General features: G+C 36.2%; 1 protein-coding gene across 10 annotated transcripts in view; it reads right to left on the bottom strand.

The window, feature by feature from the left end:
- Positions 1-4603: 4603 nt before the first annotated feature.
- The window catches only part of LOC139794682 (coiled-coil domain-containing protein 170-like), a 52004-nt gene continuing 33139 nt past the window's right edge, over positions 4604-23468 (bottom strand). For 6 of the 10 annotated variants that reach the window (XM_071740584.1, XM_071740574.1, XM_071740581.1 and 3 more), the window contains 6 exons: positions 16481-16798; positions 12750-12950; positions 10844-11017; positions 9396-9638; positions 8259-8495; positions 4604-5702 (listed from right to left, as the gene is read on the bottom strand). In XM_071740584.1, coding sequence (XP_071596685.1) covers positions 5502-5702; positions 8259-8495; positions 9396-9638; positions 10844-11017; positions 12750-12950; positions 16481-16798 — 1374 coding nt within the window. In that variant the 3' untranslated portion in view covers positions 4604-5501. Of the gene's footprint in view, positions 5703-7504; positions 7597-8258; positions 8496-9395; positions 9639-10843; positions 11018-12749; positions 12951-16480; positions 16799-23468 lie in introns of all 10 variants that reach the window. The other 4 variants (XM_071740575.1, XM_071740576.1, XM_071740579.1 and 1 more) reach the window with 4 other exon arrangements.

The following is a 23468-nucleotide window of genomic DNA, read 5'->3' as shown; positions in this document are numbered from 1 at the left end:
TGCAAATTTAAGAGTTTGTGGAGGATAAGTAGAAACAAAAAATGACTTCAAGCAAAGTTCTGAGATTTGCCTGCCAGTATTATATTTCTACTTGTCCTTTGGGATGACTGTTGGGTTGACTGTGAGTCTCTGACCACCACTACGGCCCAGAGGCCAGCCAGAGTGGCTGCCCACATCAATTCATACTGCGTGCTTGAGCACTGTTGCTGCAGTAGGAAGTACACAGAGAAGAAATGCTTTGAAATGTTTCTCTCAGTACTTCTTACTGCCTCACCGTATCACCTTGAGTGCAAAAGGAGTCTGGGCATCAGTCAAGGCACAGGTTACAGAGATGTGACCACAGGTGGCTCTTCGACTTGCCCAGATTTAGTCCCAGATTTGCAAGGTTCTTTCTTAAAGCCCTGCCACAGCCTGCAGAGCTGCTTGGGTCCCGCTCCTCCTCACAGTATGAAAACATGACCACAAGGGGAAAGGGCCGAGTCAGCTCTGCTGAAGCATTAGAGCCTTCACAGCAGTGCTGGGGAAGGTCTTTCAGCATCCCACAGTTACCACCACACATTTATTTTGTAATCAGAGCTCCCAGCACACAGCCTGATGAGCAGTACAGGATCATGGCTGAGGAGAGGACCCAGCAGCTGATGGGGACACAGATGGCACACATCAGCATGGGCACAGCCAGACAGGCTGCTCAGACCCAGGGAGCCCTTGGCACTGGGTTCTGCTGCCCACAGAGCCGCTTGCATGGCAAGGTCAGAGGTTGGCAGCACCACATTCCAGGAACGATTGCTCCCAGTAGGAAGTGTCCTGATTTTGGAAGATGAAACTTCCAAATTAATTAATATTTTTTAATTAATACAGGCCTCTTAATCAGCATCTTAAATAGCATTTGTCACTACTAAGGTGGGGTAAAAAAAATATTTTGTAGATAAGGGTCCTTTTTTCAGATAAATTACATTCATTCAAAAAAATATTAACATTAAATCGAATGTTTTGTTTATGACCAAGCACACATCTTACCCACCCAACACACTAACATTCCATTTCCAAAAATAAAATAGCCCATGTCATGATTTTGTAAACGTAGTCTCAGAGAATAGTTTGGGTTGGAAGGTCACTTTAAAAGCTTTGTAATCCAACCCCCCTGCAGTGAGCAGGGACATCCTTAACTAGATCAGGTTGCTCAGAACCCCATTTAACCTTGAATACTTCCAGGGATGGGGCATCTACTAACTCTCTGGGCATCCAGCTCCACTGTTCCACCACCCTCAATTGTAAAAAAATTTCTTCTTTGTTTCTGGTCTGAATCTGCCCTCTTTCTGTTTAAAACCATCACCCTTTGACCTACAAAAAAAACAAGCCCTGCTAAAAAGCTTGTGCCCTTATAGGTCCTCCTTAAGTACTGAAAGGCCACAATAAGGTCTCCCTGGAGCCTTCTTTTTTCCAGGCAGAACAAATCAAACTCTCTCAGCCTTTCCTCAAAGGAGAGGTGTTACATTTGCACAAGCCAGGGGCCTAACCTATTCACCTCACCATCTGATTAGAATTCCTGCTCACCAGGCCAAATTCCTAGCATTACCAAAAGCCACCTGGCAGTTGGTTTCTCTACCTGGAACTATTTGGAAGATAACAGATATTTTATCTTGTTTCTCCTAGCTAGCTAAAAAATAAGGGAAAATAATACGAACACATATCTCAACTATTTGTTGCCTTCTGAAAAGAAGTGTTCTTTTTTGTCTGAAGGTTCATTAGCTGACTTGAAAACTGTCAGAACACAACTACTTTGTTCAAGCAAACTGTCTTGTTTTGTAGATCTTTCATTTCTGACTCAGTTATTCCTGCATAATTACGAGTACAGTGTAATAAATGCATCCTCCTTTTCTTCCAGAAAATAAAGCATTGCCATAGAGGATTCTTACTTGTTTTGACAGAAGTACAAAGCCCTCTGAAATGTTCCATTTGAAAAGGATTATGTTTGAACATCCTTTCCAATTTCTATTCTGGCAAACTACCACTCTTTCTATTTTCCACATAGTTAACTTATTTTGTTTTTTGTGCTTCAATAATACCAGAAACCCTTTCTACTAAATTCATAGAAAATATCATATAGTTTCCTTTCTTTTTTTCTTTTTCTTTTTTTTTTTTTTTTAATTAAAGAAAAAAAAGTGGTCACTATCTGTAGTCTTAACACAAAAAAAACCAAACCAAACTTCTATTTCACATGAAAAAGTTTGGAAGTTTACATGATCCATGGGTCTTTTTCTCTAGAAATCTGCCTGATTCCTCACCTGTTTTTTTTTTAAATTTAAAATCCGTTAAGACTTTGGTCATCCATATTTCTTCTCCTATGCACTATAATGTGCAGAATAATCCAGTAAACAAATAGCCCTAGGAAAACATGGATAATGCACACATCATCTGAAGAAGCAAAATGTGGGAAAAGCAAGTAAACTGTTTTAAAGAGAATAATAAACTCTCAAGCAGTGTAAGCTGGAGAGTAATTTAATGTGATCTGGTTTTATGCTTCCTAATTCTAATTCAGAAAAGCAATTAAGTGCTGTTGCACTTAAGCTCTTTGAGGAATCATGATTCTATTGCATTAATTCCTGTTTTTTGAAGAATGTATTATTAACAATAAGTTGTATAGATAGAAATTCAATTGCATATATTGTAACATACTCACAATGTTGCCACACTAATTTTTCTATTTGCATCATTTTTTTTAGTAGTGTTTGTTGCACATAAATGGTTTCATTTCAATATCTGTAATTGCAACATTTTAATGTGTTGCATTTTTTGGTTTTGACACATTTTTTGTTTTGGCTGTATTTCAGCCAAGCTGAAATAAGAAAGCTGCCTACATTGGAGTTGGTTCAGCTATTATTTGGAGAAAAAAAAAATCTAGCCCTGTAAATGTACCAATCTGTGATTTCACACATATTAAAAATTATTTTTTAATGTGTATTCTCTTCATAAATCAAGAATCTTTTACCACTATAAAAGAGTAATGGGAAGAGATAACAACCTCTTAAATCACATACCTTCTATTAATACACATCCAATAAAAACAGTGATCTATTGAAAGAGGGGTAGCAGCTGACAGAGCCTTAATACACACTTTCAAAACATTTCTAATCCAATTTGTCCAGTGTTGAATGCATCTTGGTTTGAAAAAAGAAGAAACATTTGAAACAAATGTTAAAAACATTCATAAGCCTTTTTTTTTGGTTGAGGGTTTTTATTTGGTGGTTGTTTTGGTTTTGACTAAGTTCAGTGCTGTATGAAACAAACAAACAAAAAATGATTGCAAGTCAGTTTAAACTTTGTTCAGGAGTTAATTAAATTACATGGGTCAAAAACTCACCTGAACTTTGTTCGTTTCAAATTACTTCTTTACTTTGTTTTTGTTATTTGCTTTGGCTAAGTGAACAAAGATGTCAGTACTCTTCCAAAAGTAAAGCAAATAAAGGGATTATTAAGAGGCAACTAAGTGGTCATATTCCGGCAGGAATGTTAGCAGTAATGTTTTTTAAAATTAAAAATCCAGGCATTAGAAAGCCCTTACTCAACTTCCTCTTGGCTTAACACATAAGACAATAGTCAAGCCTTGCTACCAGCTTTATGTGAAAACCTGGGTCCTCTGAAGTATTTAGAACTTTGCTCGTGGCTTCTGTAAGGCTGGAACTTCACTGCTGGTGCCATGGCTGGTCGTGGGCTGGCAATATCCAGAACTGCTGAGCATGGCAAGAGATCTTAAGTCTCTTTGCAAACGTTAGGAGAACATCTTAACCACAAGATATGGCCAAATATGCACACTTACTTTATGACTGGCATTCTCAGAGGCTCTTTCTTAAACTTACAAATACATTACCTGGGTTGAGTGAGGGCTGCCTAGTTTTGTATAGTATTTATTAATGTGGATGAAGAAACAAAGTTTTAATTTTACTTATAACTCAAGCAGAAGAGGAAAAAAGTTCTTTTGGAACTACGAAAACAAAAGCTGAAACACCTTGCATTCTTCTCTTGTGAAGATTTAGAAAATCTTTTCACCCTCTACATTCCCAATCAATATATCATGATTAAAATATTTACATTTCAGTCTTTTCTTTTATCTTGAAATTGTGGTGCTTTCCTAAAACTTAGTCTATGTAGTTTAATATTAGTTTCTCCTTTATTCCATTTGTTAGACTATACCTGAAAAATAATGTTACATTATAAAACAAGAAAGGAAATGTATTTTAATGCTGGTAGTCACAAGAGCATAAGAATACATGATTTACCGTAACTCCTCAAATGACTGATTTTTCAAGGGCTTTGATAATTTTTTTGTTATTAACCAAACAACCACTGAGAAATAATTCTTCAGAGGCAAGTGAAATTAAAGCTTTGAGTCCCTAGCCAGATACCAGAATTACCACACTTACTTGAAGTAGTCCCATTTTTCTTAAAATAAAACTGTACGCAGTTTTAATGACTAGGTTATCATTTACTGACATACTATAGAAAGTCCACAATAGTTAGACATGAATAGCTAAGTCTTATTTACTGTTCTACACATCCATGTAAAATATATAAGCAGAGACAACTAAAACCACAGGCTCATGTATGAACATGCTGTTAGGTTTATTGTTCAAATTTCTCTTAAAAAGTTTAACAACACTCAGAAAGGGTGGTAGATGAACAGCTTTTATGTTTTATCATTGCTTTTATTAAAATAAAGACTTTAGTAATTCAACTATTTTCTCTAGTAGACAAGCATTTTAAAATAGCTTTATTAACTCAAGAGAACTGGCACTTATTTGGCCCGTGGATTAATTGCTCAAGGTATTCAGCATCTAGAAAAAAATTTTCAAGGCATCATGACCAAGGGCAAGGTCATGGTAATTTTATCAAATATATGTACACCAGGCACATGGCTGGAAGAGCTTCTGCTGAAAAAGCATAAATTTTTGTTTTGGCACAAGAGCAGACTAAAGAGAATAGAAGAAAAAAATCCCTTGTTCTGAAATTGAGATAGTTCTCTAATTTCCAGCTAACTGCCTTGAAGCTGAATTCCTTTGAAGTAGAAATACAGAGAAGTCCCACTTTGCAAGGGGAACAGCAGCGGGACAACCCAACCCCCCTTGATTTCATCCCTGTGACCTAAAGGTAAAGCACGAAGAATGTCAATAAAGCTGACATTCATTAGCAAGTACTTTCCAAAACTGTGAACTGACCTCAATGGTCTGTGCCTTCAACACCTCTGCAATGAAACAGGAGGGCTATATATTGTTCACATACTGTCTGTTATTTTCATATTGTCCAGGGATTTTCTGTTTGCTTTCTTTAGGCTTCACTCTCTCCATTCCTCACAGTCTCCTTAACTAAAATAGTAAAAATCAGCCCTAGTTGGTATCTCTAAAGTAGGGAACAGAAATAAAAAGTTGTTTTCTGTGCATGTCTAGAGGGTAGGAAATCATGAAAGAATATTTTACTTTGTTCAGTCTCCTTACAAGACGTATATTTCAGTGAAGAAGCTGTTTGTTTCTTTGTGAATGTTCCTCTGGTGCCACTGCCACATCTTTGAGGCAGACACAGGGGAAATAGTGGTGCTGATGAAAGTGAATCAACCTTTCAAGACGTGCAATGATTTCATAGTCAGGAAGAGCCAGGCTGGCAATGTTGAGACCCAGCATCCGTGAGACCACCTCTCGAAAATCTGCCAGCTGCAAGAGCAAACACAGAGGGAGTTACTAATAAATTAAGTACCAGGCAAAGGAGGTGCCTGGAAAAACATACACATATGCACATCAATACAAACAAAACTATTTGCATTAGCAGTGCAAAACATAGGTATTACTACTGCTGCTGAATATAGAGAGCTGAAGAGGATGGAAGCAGCCCAAAGGGGTGTACCTCAACAATACACATGAACAGCTGAGGTGATGAGGATCTTGAACACAAAACACAGTTTCAGGTGTTCTTTACTATTCTTCACAGGCATATCTTCCCTGCTGACTTAACAGCAAAAAGGGTAGGAGGAGTTTTATTTGACCTAGGTGACTGCAAACTATCAAGCAAATGTAAATTCTGGTGAGTGCATCCCACACCACACAGAATGCTAAAGCAGCTGTAACATCTATGAGGCAAGATGCATAAACCATGAAAGCAAGGTCTCAGTCCCAAGGCTCACGGTGAATTTTCTTTGCACCTGCCATCCAGTGTGCAAAAATTATCTGAAGTAAAAGAAGAGGAAAGAAATGCAATTCAGACCATCCCAAGATATTAGGAAGAGGGAGCAGAAGTAAAAAAAATAAAAACCACTACATTTTGGTTTCACCTACAGAAAAGCCCTACAGAAGGGTTCTTATTCCAATAGAAGAATAGAAAAGAAGAAAAAAGAGAAAACTACAACTGAAAAAATCCTTATAATAAACCCATCAAAAACTCAGCTAAAGCATCAGCATTTATATTCTTACTCCAGCTACTGCTGAAAATATGGACTTGAGTTAAATTGATATAAGATATATTCAGATTTTTAACTATAGTTGACTGCAGTAGTCACATACTAGTGTTATCAGTCCCTGTGAACATCATTTAGTCATCAGCCAGTGTGCATACACTTTAGCTAGTCTTATTAAAATAAATGTCTGTTATGTTGCTATTTTTTTATATTCAGAAATATGTAATAATGATACAAAAAGTCAGGAAAGTTTTCCTGTTCACCATACAAAGGAATTCTAGAATGGATATCTGGAAACAGACAGGTAGTCTTGCAAAATTTCAATATACACAATTCTTTACTATATATCCCTATATATATCCCTACCATATATCCCATTCCAGTAATCTCTAACTTTGACCGTTCACATTATCTTCAGCTCTCTGTGGTTCTTATTCTGCAGTATGATTTAATAATGATGTGAACATCATTTTAATTGGTTTTATATACCTATGCAAGAATGGGAAAAAAAAAAACAAAAAAACCAAAAACCCACAAATGTCAAGCCTAATTTTCCCTTTCAAACTTAGTTGGAAATACAACCCTGAAGAGTGTAGAACAACCAGAAACACTGTGTTAAACCCCAGTTACGAGCTAGTTTAAAATAAATTCAATACAGTCTTAATTTCTAAATTCACTTGGGTATGTTCTACCTTTCTCTATGATCACAAGACAAATCAATGTCTTAACTATCTGGCAGTAGTTCAGTTCTGCATACTTTTAATTTTGACAGCATGGAAGGTAGCCACGCAACATTAACAATGCTATTTATGATGCAATAAAGATGGTATTTAACATTACACACAGTGGTATCCATGGAAAGCAGAGTATACCTGAAAAAGCCACGCAAATACACGTACAAGCAGGCAATCTGGCCACATCAACAAAACCATCAGGCAATGGGAATTTCACTCTCTAGTAATTTTCTTAGCATGCATACACACAGAGATGACATGGCTGTGCTGATATTCATATTAAATATATACACACATGCTCAGTGAAGTATTTAATATCTGCATTCACTACCTTGTACAGAGAGTGAGAGAAGTCTGGTCTTTTTTAGCTTCCCTGAGAAGGAGGAATGAATGAGCCCAAAGCAGCTGAAAAATGACACAGGGCTGGGGATAAGGAAGGAATTGTCCTTAGGTAACAGTCTGGGACAACTCCAGAAAAAAACCTCATGTATTATTTAGTGAGAGAGTTTAGAATGAAATCTCTGATTTAGCAACAGTACCTTTATTTTAAGTATAGATAATAGCTCAGTAAACTGTTAAGTTTAAGAGTATGCTGTTAATATTACTGGCAATTCTTATATTGTCAAAATGCCATTACTACTAATAAATACTGCACAACAGCCAGGCATCAGTTTTTCAAACAGCTTTGCTCACAGTTTAGCATGTAGTTCCCCTTAGAAGGTCTGAAACATTCCTGTGATGCAGATTGTGGATGGTGATGAATTATAAGCTGGTATTTTTCTTTCACTAACCCAGAAAGCCTGAGAACCAATGCTATGCACTGCTTGAGCACTCTGCATTGGAGTCCAGTTACCTCACTTTGCTCATGTTCTTCAAATTTGGCCAAAGAGCAATGCAGCAGTGGTTTGAAAGACCTGGGGTTCAGAAAATAAAAATTCAACATTTGGGTATTTTTAGCAAGTCAAACCTTCCTCTGTGTGCAGGATGCTTTGTTTCCTCATGAAACACACGAAGAAATTAAATTTTCTTGACAAATATCTAACCTTTTTTTTTAAAATGAAACAGTGCTAAAGCTATACACCTACCTGTCGTTCTCTTTTTGCTAAATCTTCAAGAGTTGTTTTAAGCACCTTTATCTCACTGGTAACTGCTTCTAACATATTTTTGGTTTTTTCCTTCTCTTCATTTGCTTTATGCTCCTTTAAAAGAAGTTCTGATTTGACAGAGGTAAGTTGTTTCTCAGCCTTTTCTTTCATTCTTTCCAATTTGTCTTGAGACTTACTGAGTTCTTCTATTGTTTTGTTCTGCTCCAAAGTTTTGATCTGCAATAACAAAGTAGTGTTACATTTGGCACATTTTTCATCTGACACAAATAAATAATGAAGAGAATAATAAGAAAGCAATTTGATGTGGTTTTCTTCTGGGTTCCTAATGAAATCACATGTATGTATGAACTGAAAATTTATTAAAGCAGACTCCCACTCTCAACTCAATCAACAAAAATAATTTTGTTTCAAAGAGCTAATTCTTTACAGGTTTTGTGAAGAGAAGTCACTAAACAGACAAAAACCCACAGAGAGAATTCACTCTCTACCAGCCCTGGGAAAATTAGTATGAAAAAGAGCTGCCAAATGTTTTGCTGGTAAAAGTCCTTCAATTGGAAGATGCACCTACTTATCTGTCTCACTTCATCAGCCACAAGATACAAATTCAGGTAAAGTCAGTTTTCCTTTCTTCCAACAGTGGCAAGCTATCAATGACTGCAAAGTATTTGTTTTCACTTGAGCTAAAGGAAGTAATATATTACCGATGCAATGTAGAATAAAATACAGGAAGAAGGAAAACTTTGCATCTTGCCCATTTTATGTGGAAAAAAAGCCTTTTTTCCACTTCATACTTAGAAGGCAGAATAGATCAACCTTCTGTGAGCAATCTATGGGAAAATACAAGATTACAGCCATAGGGACAGGAAAGAGAGGAATGCATGCATCATAGTTTTCTTACAGTAGCCTGAAAATTTACATTGTGTTTTACAGATGCTACTTAGTATATATCAAGACAAATAGCAAAATATCCAAAACACTGTAAAATTACATTTGATTTCCCCCCCATAGATGGATTTGAGCAGTTCTCCATTAATATATTTACTGTAAATGAACTCCAGCTGTATCCAACTGGAACAGAAAAACGTATAAAAGCACAAATGTAACCTTTTAACTCACCTTAAGTTCATTGGTTTCAGACAGCTTGGCTTTGAGATTAGTATTGGTTTCTTTTGCCAGATCAAGCTGCTTCTGTAACCTCTCTATCATCTTATGTAACTTTCTGACAGTAAGATTGGCCTCGTCCCTCTCTGCAGCCAAGGCCGTCCCTACTTGCTTCTCTTCTTCCAGCTGGGTTATTTTCTGCCGCAGAAGGTTCATGTGCAGCTCTTTGCTTTCCAGCTTTTCTTTCTGAGTCTTCAACTAGTTTTCCAAATACAAGGATATTTGGAAACAAAAAACATGAAGGATAATGTTTACACTACATAGATTGTTTTGTAAATTTAATCCCCATGTTGCATATTTAATTTGAACTCCTATTCCTTTCTTGAAAACTCTGTAAAACAGTATAGACACATATACAACGAAACTGGTACCTCTTCTATTACCAATTTATTGTTCTTCTTCCTCCCTGAATCTGTGAACTACCTTTTAGAACAAATTTACATATAGACTGCACCCTATATGAACATAAATACTTGTGCATAATTCATACTATGTGAGACTATCTGAAGTGTAAGACACTAGTCAAATGCAAGAGGTAAGAGAGAGGCATTAAAGAGACAGTGGTTTTTATGGTGATAATTTAAGATATTTCCATCTTCAATCAGTTAATTAAGGCTAGGGTGCAAAAAGGAGAACTAACATATGGAAATAAGAAAACTTTCATCCACTGCTCCAATACAAGGTCCAGCAGCTTAAGTCTCTGATTTTGGTGCACTGGGAGTCACCTATTTTCAGGTGAACTGAGCAGAACTCAGCTGCCAGGCTTTACTGTGGAACATTTGAGGCATATTAATGTACACGCTATATCCCTACTAGAGATGCAGTTGCTTGCAGAAAAATAGTGTTGTTTTAAATCTTAAAAAAAAATGCTATTTTAAGATCTAAACAGTTCTGATAAGCCCAAAGGCAGACTATTTCATTCTGTCATAATAGGACGAGCAAAGAGATTTGCTTCTAAAAGAGCACAGTTCTTGCTGGAAATTCCTGGTGAAGTACAACCAATATTCTACCAGTTTCTAAAGAGGTTTGTGTAAAATGTCTTGTCAGCAGCTCTTTTTAGATTTAAATATTGACAGTAGTTGTTTACAGAAGTATATTATAAATTTGTATAAGAAAGTAGACGCACACCCACATATAAACATGCATAACTTTATATGCTAATTTTAAAAGTTGTGAAAAGGAGTATCACAGGGGGTGGGTTTAGTTGTTTTAGTATGAAGTCTGCACCATTTGCAGATGTTGACTGTCTCAATGTAATGGACGATGTTCAATTAATGTGATGGACTTAATGTTCCTTGTACATATATAAAGTTCTAATCTGCTGCCTCTAGCAAGCAACTGTCGAAATATAGGCATAACAATGTTTATCTTTGAAATAAATAGTAACAGTCTTTTTTGCCTACCTTCCTTCTAAGACTATATACCATAGTCTTGTTTTCAATCACTGCATCACTTTCCAGTTTAACCAACTGTTCTACCCGAGCCAGAATCACATCCAGATTCATATCAAATCCAACCTCTGCTGCTAGGCTGTCCAGCTTCATCTTCTCATTAAGTTGTTCCAGAAATTTCAGGTACTAATATAATACGTGGAAAAGTGAGCAAAAAAATAATAATACTACTTCATTAAAAATTCTGAAGTACAATTTTAAAAAAATTCTCCTTACATCAGCAGCCAACTGTACAGAGCCAAGTCCACTATCCACAAGAACTAACATACTGAAAGGCTGGTTTGTATTACTCACTTCTGACACAATTGCAAACCCTCTCCATTTGTTCTTTTTTAGTCAACATTAATTTTGCTCATAAATCCCTGGACCTACTGTATTTATCCTCTCAGCAAGAACAGATTTTTTTCTCTGCAGTAAGAAAAGCAGAAGGTTTGTGCATCTGTCTCTGACTTCAGTTCCCCTCTGTGACTCTCCTGCTTTCTACAACCATGAATTAGCAAGGAGAAGTTATAGAGGACAGATACATGTAATTTGGTGCTGGGATCACCCACTGTTGTGAGCTTTAAAACAGATAAAACTGGCATCAGGGGTGGCATGGGTGAGATCTGATATGGCCTGAGGAGATGCAGGAACGTTAACATGGTCAGACCTTTGCCTTTCTTTGGAAAAATTAAGCTGTAGAAATAACAGTTATTGGTTTACAAGTTGCTTTAAAGATTATTTTAATTGCATCTCCATCTGATTGACTGATGTGAAAGTATCAAATATTACTTATTCTGGATTTTCCTTCTTTTGTCCTTCCCTGCTAACTCCTTAAAAATTGCATTACTTTCCTGGTCTCAATTAGCCTCTTCTGCAAACCCCAAAGCTCTTCTTCTCACTAAGAACTATTTTTACCTTTTTTTCCCTCTTACTTCTGTGGTCAGAATCTTTTCAAAAAAACAATATAAAAAATAAACCAAACAAACAAATTCCATAAGTATTAACTGAGTCCAAGACAATAAAAAAACCACAGGAACAATCTCTTTTTGTTTCATGATGTTTCTGGTTCAAAAAGTTTAAAACAGCAGCAGCAGAAGAAAACACTGTATTTGTTCATTAGCAGGAAAAAAAAAAACAGTAAAATCTCTTTATAGAAGCAAAATATAGAAATAAATTAAGAAATTATATACATATATTCTTCACAGAGGAAGCAGAGGGGAAAGAAAAGCTCTTTTTCTGGTTTGCTCCCAATGTGATGAATGCTACATCCACTGAAGTTATTGTATCATAGACTTAGGCAAAACAGAGAGCACCAGACTCTTGATTCTTTGGAAAAGTCAACTAAGCATTAACCTTGGACTGGTAACAGGCTACAGCTTCACCTGTCTTAGCTCTGTTGGGTAGATGCTTTAGCTTTCCAGTTATCATGTCATTTTTTAAACTTTTAGTATGTGGGTGCATTATAGACTATTACATCGTTCATATAATTAATAAAAAAAATCCTCATAGCCTTGGTCTAAGGATATAAAAAAATCAAGGACTTCAAAATCCTGAGGACTGCAGACCAGATGATAAATTAGGGAAAGAAGCAAAGTTCAGAGAAAGCTTTGGGATCAGAAACCCCTTGAAGGGTTTCTGACATATTTAGAGTCTTTTTTTTTTTTTCACAATAAATAGACTTTGAGGTCACAAGCTTAGCTACTTTTCCCAACTAAAACTGTTGATCAAAGATATTACTCCTCCCTTCACAACGCTTCACTTTGCTAATTTGCATTACTTGCAGAACTGTAATGCTCCAGCTGATCAGTGCACTACAATTAGCTCTATCTCTGTATTTAGTGACTTTTGTGCAAAAGAAAATAATGCATGCAACTACTTTTTGTTTCTCAAGCTTCAAACCATCCTGCATCAGATCTACAGCGAGTAATTCCTCTTCCAAGTGTTTCAGTTGATCCCGCAAAGTCTCAGAACATTTTTCAGCTTTCCTGCTCCTCTGCAAAGCTTCTTGGTACAATCTGGTCTGATTTTCCAAAGCTTGAGTCAATCTAGATATTTGGTTTTCAAGCTGGGATACCATCTAGGAAGCAAGCAAAACAACAAAACATATGAGGTTAGGTAAGTGTAGTAATGTTAGAAAGATATGACAGATGCATCCTTAAATTATTTAGAAGTTAAATATTTATCTTATGTATAAATGTCTTTAAAAAGACAAAAAGAGGCAGATCTGAGTTAACTGCCAGGAGAAAATGGCAAAACTGGTGATATGTGAGACACCCAAAAGCAAACAAAAGGAATTTGTATTTAAGCGGAGTCAAATGACTAAAAGGGGATACTATCTATTAAAAAACAGTACAAGTTAATTTAGATACAAACTTACCAAAGATGTTAGCAAATCAGCAATAGCTGACAGTCAACTAACATTCTTTAAAATAAGAAAAAAAAACTTACGGTGTGCCAAGGAACTGAGGGGAAAAAACAGGTAAGAGTGATTTAGAAAATGCATGTCACATGTACGTGAGAATGTAGGTAAGAATAACTAAGTCTCAAAGAACTGCTTCCCAATTTTTACTGTTAAAGAGATTTTAGCTAAAAGATTTTGCTAAAAAAATTATTGCTATTATTTCAGTAATGTAGTTAATCCGAAGGCTAAGAGGATAAAATCTCATAATAAGAAACTAGACTAAAAATTCTGAAAACACCTGTGGCTGTAAACTGCTAACTTTAAAACACCTACATAAAATGTATTGGATTTTAAGCTGTAAATTACTTATAAATCAAATGCTTGAAAGAATCCAATTACACCATTGCCAAATGCTGAAAGACAGTTCTATTTCAAAACTTCCTTGCTTCACTCTTTCCTCTTCTCCTTTTCCTTCTGTCATATAATTATTTAGTTATGTAATTAATTATGTTGCATTTGTAACCCAGTGTTCAGATATTCATCTCCAACAGAGTCTTCATTTTAAACAATTACTTGCCTCCTACTAAGAAAATTAACAATGAGCACACAAAACTTCCATTAATTTTAATGGCAGAGAAAGGTTTCCAACTTAGACTGCAATTAAATACAAAAAATAGTTCACACCCAAGCTGCCTAAAAGCCACTGAGAAATTACCACTGCTCATACAGCACTAATAAAACTGCTAGAACCCACACATAGATTTTATGCTTTTCTGCATCACTTAACACTCAGCAGGAAAAAAAAACTTTCAGTGACTGGTGCCCACAGGGAGACACTCTTGCTGGAGAACCCACAGCCCCTTTATCTGGCTGCAGAGCAGCTCTGGCCACAGCCCAGCTGTGTGGGGATTACAGGCTTCAGCATGAGAAGGTGAGACCACAAAAACACCAAGCTCTTAGTTTATCTTCCAGAGCATCCTGGAGTAACCTTCACTCTTGGCTTGGGGATAATCAGCAGCTTAGGTATTTCCTAAAATAGTGTCACACACTTATTACCCACCCATGCCTGTACCCAAGACTTACAAATACTATATTTTTCGTCCTACAGTTCTGACCTCCACAATTTCCTGTACCAACAACCTGTGCAGCTTGATCAGCCAGCCTCTGAAAACCATTTCCCACTTTTAATTTTAATGTGGCTACCAGGTAGTTTCAAACAAACTTTTCACGTGCTACATAAAGTTGCAAATACTCATTTCCAGAGTACTCCAACTACTTTGGAGACAAGCAGGGTTCACCTCTGCTGCAGCTAAATAATCCTCAGTAAAATCTTCCTGAATTTTATTTTTCTCTTGTGCTAAGCTTTTATTCTTGTCTTGTGCTTAGACCCTGTGCAAGCATCACCTCTAGCCCCACAGCACACCAGAACAAAAAGTGGGTTACAGCTCTGCAGTCAGTAGGGCATATTCCTCAACAGACCAAAAGTCACAGACCTGCACATGGCAGACTTAGGATGAGTGCAGAAAAACAGCAGTAAGGACGCAGTTACAAGTCACATCATAGTGGCAGGTTTTTTCTTCCTCTTTTCCTACATAGCAACTATATTTTCATTGGCTTAGTTTTATCTTGACAATCAATAGCCTATTCTGCTCTGGTTTGGTAGACGTTACCTTACACTTCCACTCTTTCATGTACCCGTATGCAGACTCACACGTGCACCTAGTTCATTTTTTTTTATAATCCCTACCAGCTGAAAAACATTAGAGCTGACACATTTTTACCATGGTACCTACATCTTGTACTTTGATTTATTGCATTGGTCTCACCATCCCAAGCTGAAAAGTTTTTGTCTGTTGAGTCTTTCCTTGCATGGAAGCCTCTATACGCTGTAGAAACCAGGCCCTTCCTGGGATTTTTTGAAGGCCCTTTTTTTGAATGAAATTTTGATAACAGTGTGTGCCCCTCAGAATACAGCAACCATGGATTAACACAGTGGCATAATCACAGTTTTCCTTTCCTTCTCAACTTTTTTCTTATTAATTTCTCATATTCTAGTTGGCTGAGGTACTTTACTCTGCTTTTATCAGTGTTTAATTTCAATTCCCAAATTATTTTCCACTCAAGTATTTCATTTGGAAGGATAAAGTGGATAAATCCCTGTAACTAAATATGCATTTATGACATTGTCATAGAAATCATTAAGAAATAAGAACAGGAGATTGTAATGGGAGCAGTCGTAGAGCCTCATCGATTTTGGTATTTAAGAGTCTAAAGATCAACATGCAATGACAAAAGCTGATAAAATTAAGACAAGATTTTTAAGAGCTATTTCCAGTCTTGGACAGAACACAAAAACATTTACTTACATAAAACACTATCTCATGGGCAGGATATGCTAGAATCTCAGAATCTGGCAAGAATACAGAAGCTGTTTTCACAGCAGCTCAGGAGAAACAGTTTTTGATTTAGTGCAGGACTTTTAATTAAAGTAACAGTCCTCCCTGACAAAATTAGTATATGGCCTTGTAAGCAAATGAGAAACTTCAGTGCAGTCTCAGGATAGTGACATTGGTTGGACTGTATTCTGGCTCATCTTTCTCCTCAGCTGTCCAGTCTCCACCTGTACATGAAAACACTATCAGCCAAACCCCCTAAACCCCTTGAGCCAGAGCATTAGAAGACCCAGCTGCTTTTCTATTGCCACTTTCCTGGATGGGGAACAGTTACAGTTTCAAGAATGTTTTAAGTGTAAAAAATACATTTTTTCTTTTAGGTGCAGGTTTATAGGATTGGAGGGAAAGAAGTTGTCTGGGGCAATTCATCAGTTATGTCTGCTTTGAGAAACTGGTCAGTCCTTGAAGTTATTATTGTAGCAGTGAGTCCATATTTTTCACATGTCCCACTAAATCATAGTGACCATGAAGCCTATTTAGCACTGAAACCAAATTTCAAAGTCTTAACTGAAAGACCACTCCATGTATTTTCTTGCTAAAAGCATCTATTCCTAAATTAATTTCTCACCTCTTCCTACTTAATAAAATACAGATACTTTTCACCTACTATTGGAAATCAATAGACAACAAAATTAAAGGTGTCTGTAGTTTCAAAACCTATGCAGAAGGAATGGACACTGTACCAGATTAGTACAATGAAATACAACAGATTTATACAAATGCATTAGACGAGTGCAGTAGCTTCTGACTTACTATTTCTTTATTCTCCTCTTTGCAACTTAGTTCTTGAATCCTTTCAAAAATAGCTTTCTCAGAAGGTTTAACTATTGCAGATCCACTGCTAAGTAGGGTAGCAATTTCCTCTTTAAAAGCCACAAAAGAACTATGAGCAGTCTTGGCCTCTTCTCTGCTGCTCTTCAAACTTCCATCCAACTCACTGGAAGATTTCTTCAGATTCTGCAGTTCCTGATTGGAGGTATCCAAAGCCATCTGGTTAGCAGTCAGTTTATCTTGGAGGTTTCTGATCTCCAGCTCCAAACCCTGTCTTCCTGTTATAGCAGTGTCAAGATCCTAAAATATATGAAAGATTAAACCAGGCTTTTAAAAATTGTTATAACTCCTTCACACACCAAGCAAAGGATAACCCACAAGCAGGTACTAGAGACAGAAAAACTAGGGCCCGTATTGCTTATATGGGCACAACATCAGGACTCCACTAGAGAATTCTCACAGAAATTGATGAAAGCCCAAAGCCTGATGTAATCACAGCATAGACTGATCTCTTGCAGTGGCTTGCAAGAAGTAAATAAATAAAAGTTTCAAGTAAACAGAAATGTTTCAAAATGTAAAACTATTGATATCTTATTTTTTCATTCAGATAATATGACATAGAAAAACAAATAGCAAATAAAATGTAACTCAAAACCAAAGTACTACACCCCAGAAGGAATGGAATGGAACAGAACAAAACAGAAAAGAATACAGAGTGGTTCAGTTCATTTCAAAGTGACCTACAACGATCATCTAATTCAACTGCCTGACCATTTCAGGGCTGACCAAATGAATTCACATGGACTCTTTGAATACAGTGTTAACAGCAGAATTAGAGGCGATCTTTTAGAATCTTTTTTAGATCTTTTTTACTTGAATGTAATAAAATTTCCTGAAATTATTTATATACAGAAGTGGGGAGTGAGAGGCTAAACAAAAAAACATTAGAAAGTCAAAAGTCAAGCCAGTATAAAAGAAGGTGCATGGTCAAATACCAGTTTCACCTCAAAGAAGAAATCCTTAGATTGTGAAACACAATGAAAAATTTGCAAAAATTTTTTTTTGCAAAAAAAGGAATTATTCAGAGCTATGTCATTTCTGAAGAAAGCAAAATCCTTGTTACTATAAGGTCAAGTTTGCCTGGGAAACTGAAGAAAGATGACAAAGAGCTGTGTCCTTCCACAGACATTATAACTGTCCCCATCTGCTACTCAGCTGGGCTGTTGGTGTGCAGAAGTATGACTGATGAGGACTAATGGGATGCTGATTCTATCTGGTACCCTTGGGGGTTTTTTTGTTGTTTTTTTTTAAGTCCCTTGAATTTCAGAAGTAATACACTGTTGTCTTTGGTATGGAGACAGGGTGCTGGAAGATAAATTTACCTGGTGAATAGTATTTACTGCTCAGGGACATCCTCAACTCTTTGGCATTTTGTCATGATTCTCATTCAGCCCCTGACACACATGATCCTTTCATTCTAAGTCCAGAGTTTTTAAAAGTTAATTTCCCTTTACCATCTGGTGAATAAAGACTGGATTTGAAAAGAAGAAAATATAGCCAGTGTATGTGCATATATATTTATCAGTTGTACATAAACTATAGACCAAACAGAGCAAACAGAACTGTCTATCCTGCCCTGAGACATGGAAGGAAGGGATAGAAAATGAAAGAAAAATAATCCATCTAAACACAAAGAAAAAATAATGTCTCTCAATCATTCAGATTGTGGAACTCTTTCATTTGCCCACAATACCAATTTTAACAGTGCTTACACATTCATACACAAGAATAAGATTTGCAGTGAAACCAACTATAATGAAGTATAACAAAGACTAAGTTAATTCCTCAGGCATTCTGATCTGATTGATAGGAACAATTAGGAAAAAATATTACTTCACGTAAGACAAAAAATTCTGCCAGGAGATGGCATATTTATAGAGAGTGACTGAATTTCCCTGGAAGTTTCAGTTGCTAAGTAGAGGATTAGTAAATGGATTGATATGAACTAAGATTGTGTACATTGGGGTTGCAGAATTGTTCCCAGAGCAGCTGTGAATAAGTGACCACTCAAGGGTATCTCAGGGTCTACATGTGCTTTCTGTGTAGGATAGTAAGTCGTTTGTGTTAATGGAATACATGCCAATCAAGTAGGAAATTTGGGACTATTTATGTAGATCAGCAGTGAGGATGGACAAAAAAGGACTTCGGGAGGCACCCTTAGAATAAATATAAATATACGATACTAAAAATACTAAAATTTTTAAATAGCTTCCAAAAGGCAAACATGCAAACACATAAATTAAAACAAACCAAAACAAACCCTGTCATTTACGAAACTATTTGTTACTAACCCTTTCTAAAGTAATTGTGGAACTCTCTTGGAAACAAATGTTGGCCATGATTCCTTGCCATTTTTTCTTTTTTATTCTAAACAAGTCCTATTAATAGAAAATGCCCACCTGTGCTCAGAATTACATTATGGCAATTACAGTAAAAAATAAAGAGTAGCTTATTTCAATCACAGTTTTCAGCAGTGTATATTTTTCCTTTCAGAAAGACAGTGCAAAAGAAGTTGGCCAGTACCAGGGAGCTTCCTAATTACAGTCTTGTGAACGTCTGGAAACAAACACAATTGAATCAAAAGATAAAGGTAAAAAAAAATTAGGAACTGCAAGCCTGTTGATACCCAATTCTTTAAAAAACAAAACAAAACAAAAAACCCAAACCCACAAAACCAAGCAATTAACAGTGAAAACCCTGAACCTCTAAACATTAACACTCTGAACAATCCTCCTTGAAACCTCTCTTGAATGGAGAACATTTACACTGTTTAGCTGCAGCAAAATCAGCCTGAATGTTGAACAGGATCTGGAAATTTAGGGACTGCAACACATAAAGTTGGTATCCCAACAAGAAGCAAGCCCCTAAGACCCCCAAGTGATCAGTGCTGGCAGATCAAACAATTCCCACCCCAAAAAAACTGAAATGATGGAGCCACAAATTGTTTCCTCTTTGGGCCCTCAATATTTATCTCTCACCTGAATTATAAGAAGGTTTCAGCACGCAGCTTGTAGAGTCAAAAAATCTGCCCAATGCTGACATCCAAAAAAATTTTGAATACAGGGATAATTAATGGAATTGAATGTTCAAAGAAAAGAGAATTAGATGCTAGGTGGATGTAACCAGGGTAGACTATGTCAATGAATGATTGTTAGACACAAGAGGTGTGGCAGATCTACCATGGCTGTGTTCACCTATGGACATAGAAATAAGCACCAAAAGTTCTTTAACTAGCTGAGACCAGAGCAAAAGGGCTCACAGAGCATAGTGTCATACCTGAAGTTACTCACTCAGCAACTACTGTCCATGCTCACCCACAGGCACTCTTACCTGCACTGTACCAAAAAAGATGCTCAGAGTACCCTAAGCTAAAGTGCATTTAACACTGCAAAACACTGAGGAAAATATGATCACACTGAAGATGCAGACAAAAGAAAGAGAGGAAAGAAGAAGGGATAAAATCTTTTAAGTAATAATACATATTAATACATTCACTCCCTCTCAATATATCAATATCTAAAAGCATACATACTTAGTTGCTCATTTGCCTACCATGCATTTTTGCAAACCTTACTTTCACATAATCAAATAGTTTAAAATAGGCTATGAAAGTGGTTTTTCTCGTTATTTTGCACATATAGCTTTACAGAACTATGCCACATCCTATTAAAAAAGTCTCTTTTAGGGCTTTGCAGGTGAGTTTATGGTAAAACTGATTTCTATCTCCAGCACCAGCTTGCATCTTAACTTCTTTAGAAGTCTTCTTGAAGAGCAGTGTTCACATTAAATAATTCAAGAGGGTTTTTAGACCAGAGAAGGATATTTTAACTTACCACTATTTATACTGGCACTCCAATCACCATCATGGTTTCAACATACTAAGTTAATTACATATACACAGACCCCAAAAAACCCACATTACATTAACAGTAATAATAAGGCATGCAAGAGAATGAGGGTATTTTCCAGACGAATCCAGATGCATTTCGAGTTGCCACTGTTACACCACAAAGACTCAAAACCAGCTTGCTCTTATCTCCTGTCTTCTCTGATAATTCAACTTGAAAGCATTTGTGAAGCCTGATGAAATCTGTCCCTAGTAATGAGATCTTATAAACAAAAAAAATAAACAAAAAAAATCCACGTTCTGAGACACTCATTACTGTAGTTATCTACATGGAACAAGAAAAACCTAAATCATTTGTGTCTCCTACAGTGAAAGTGTTTGGGTACACTCAAAATATGGACATATTTTTCAAATTTACTCAGCTGCCTTAATAACTTTATATTTTAATTACCTATTTTAATACAATCATTTTATTTGGATTAATTTATACTGATTAGATGCTATTTAGATAAATTTTACTAATTACTAATATAATTTAATACAAGACAGGACTGAATATTTAATTGCATTTTCATGGTCAATTTTTCACCACTAGTACATATAGATACAGTTGTATTAATTAAAATTGATTTTTTATGTTTCAATTATGTTCTTTAAAGACATTGCATGGTTAACATCTTTGCAAATCAGTTGCTTAAATTAACACTTCAGAGGGAAACAAATATTTCCAAGCTGAATCATTAGTGAAGATGTGAAACAAAACAAGGCAGTTTACTAGTTCTTGTGGTTCATCAATAGCAATACCGTACAAAAGGCAAATTCATCTGAAAGAAGTATATATACATATTCTTCTATACCTTAAAAGAAATATTCTATAGGAATTTATTAAATGCTAGACAGTTAAAGCAATTAAGACATTTTATAAAGACCGACATTTTCAAAGAAGGTCATAATTCTGTCATTATGATTATCATAATCAATAACCACTATCTAGGCAAACAGAAAGAAAGAAGAGATATTCTGATTCTCAGTCTAGAAATATGTGCAGCATTTAAAAGTTATTTTCCATCAAATGCAACTGCTGGAATAAAGGTATGCACAGTGTTTAAATAATTCCATAAGCAAGCTCTTCTAATATTTGATTAGAAATGTGAATAATTCAAAATTCTAGAAAAGCAATGCATTACAACACAAGTGGCTTGATAGCTTTATATTGTTACTTATATTAGCTTTGAGATCCTAATAGTTTCTGCTGTTTGCTGTTTGGTATTGTGATTTGGTGAGGCTAAGAGAGCAACAGATGGACTTACTGTTCACTTGCTAATGCCACTCAAATGATAACCATCTAACTGCAACAAATTCTGAAGTAACATATATGCTAAAGAACATCCTGAATTACTCTCATGTATGAGCCTTATAACCTGCTAAAATATTGCTTGAACAACCTGGTGTTCATTTTCTTCACCAGGAATTTCAGAACCTACAGTCTGTTTAATTATGATAAGTTAGCTGCTTCTTTCTGGGACATAAAGAAAGGTCACAAGAGGTAGTTCAGAGAAATCCCGAGTAGCAGGACTGAGGAACCTAGCAAGGAAAACTGGAAATGATTCAGAGAGGTGGCAGGGAACAGTGCTATGGCTCAGGCTTGCTGGAGAAGGCCGGTAGAACAGTGTGAAGGCCTCTATAAACTTTGGGAGAATTTTGAGACAAAACTGGAAGAAATGGGCCACCACCATTTACAATCTGTAATCAATATATTAAGCCCGGGAAGCTTCAGGCAAACTCTGCTACAGGCAATTCCACTAATTAAAACTCAGTAAACAGACCAAGAACACACCCCTGTGTGTGTGCCTGTGTTTGTGTATCTTCTGGCACAGGAACAGTATGGACTTCTGCTTTTCACTTTCACAGGGAAACACGTAATAACATGTAACTCTGAGGATGTGCTAATTTAAACCATCCAGCAAAGTATGACAGTCAAGCCAACTTTATACGAGTGATGCCCTTCCTCTAAGCTAGCAAGACACCCATCAGGGGAACAGAGGATGCCATACATTATGTGTATTTAAAGCTTTTTTCTTTTTTTTTTTTTTTTTTTTGGGGGGGGGTGTTTGGTTTTTTGCTTTTTTTTTTTTTTTTTTAATTTACTTTTTTTTCCAGCAGTGATTTTCTTAATATGCTTTTTTGAACACAAAACCTGCTCAACAGATTTACTTGGTATCTTCAGATTTAAGCAGCTAAACAGCACTGGAGGAAACTGCGGTGTCTAGATAAGCCCTGATGACACACATTTCATTTGAAAGGCAATGCTAATAATTTAGCAAGACATTTCTGTAAAATGGGTTAAATAAATTACGTATTTGGCATACTCACAATCATAATTGGAAAATATTTTTCATACAACTAGTTCAGTGTTGGAAATGTTTTGGCAGACAGAGTAAACTTGCAAAACAAGTCACAAACAAAGCCCTCATCTTGGTCTAAAACATCTGATTGTGGAGTAACCTACACTCTTCCTGCATTTGAAGTAAGAGAACAAAATGTTCTCAAAAAGGACCTGCTGAAGTTTTCTGATATGCATTCTCTCTCAGTCCAGTTTCAGTCCTAGAAAATTTTAGACAGCTTGGTAAGAAGTATTTTCAGCAGTAAGTAAAATTTATGACCCTCGTGGTACTCAACATTTATCTTCCCCACAACAAATTCTTTCTTCTCCAGAGTACACTGTAAGCTATTCCTCATCCCCTAAGTATTTTGTCTACAAAAAAATCTGAACACTTTATCCTTTAAAGTATACAGCAGTGGTCTTCTCTTCAGAAAAAAAAAAAAAAAAAAAAAAAAAGTAGTGCCAGGGCAGTAAGGAAAATGTTGTATTACATTTGAAACTTGTATAAAGTTGCTTTTTGTTAAAAATTTCTATAAACTCAGTCACACACAGCTCAACTACATATTTGACTAAATCTAAGTTTCTTTTTTTCTATAGTCCTGACCATCAGCTTTAACCGCACTGCTCTAGTATCTGCAGGAAATTTTCATTATGGTTTTAGTAAACTGCTCCCTTTCCAC

This window comes from Heliangelus exortis, chromosome 3 (genome assembly GCF_036169615.1).
Source record: "Heliangelus exortis chromosome 3, bHelExo1.hap1, whole genome shotgun sequence".
NCBI classification, from domain to species: domain Eukaryota; kingdom Metazoa; phylum Chordata; class Aves; order Apodiformes; family Trochilidae; genus Heliangelus; species Heliangelus exortis.
This window is presented reverse-complemented; position numbering and strand designations above follow the sequence as displayed.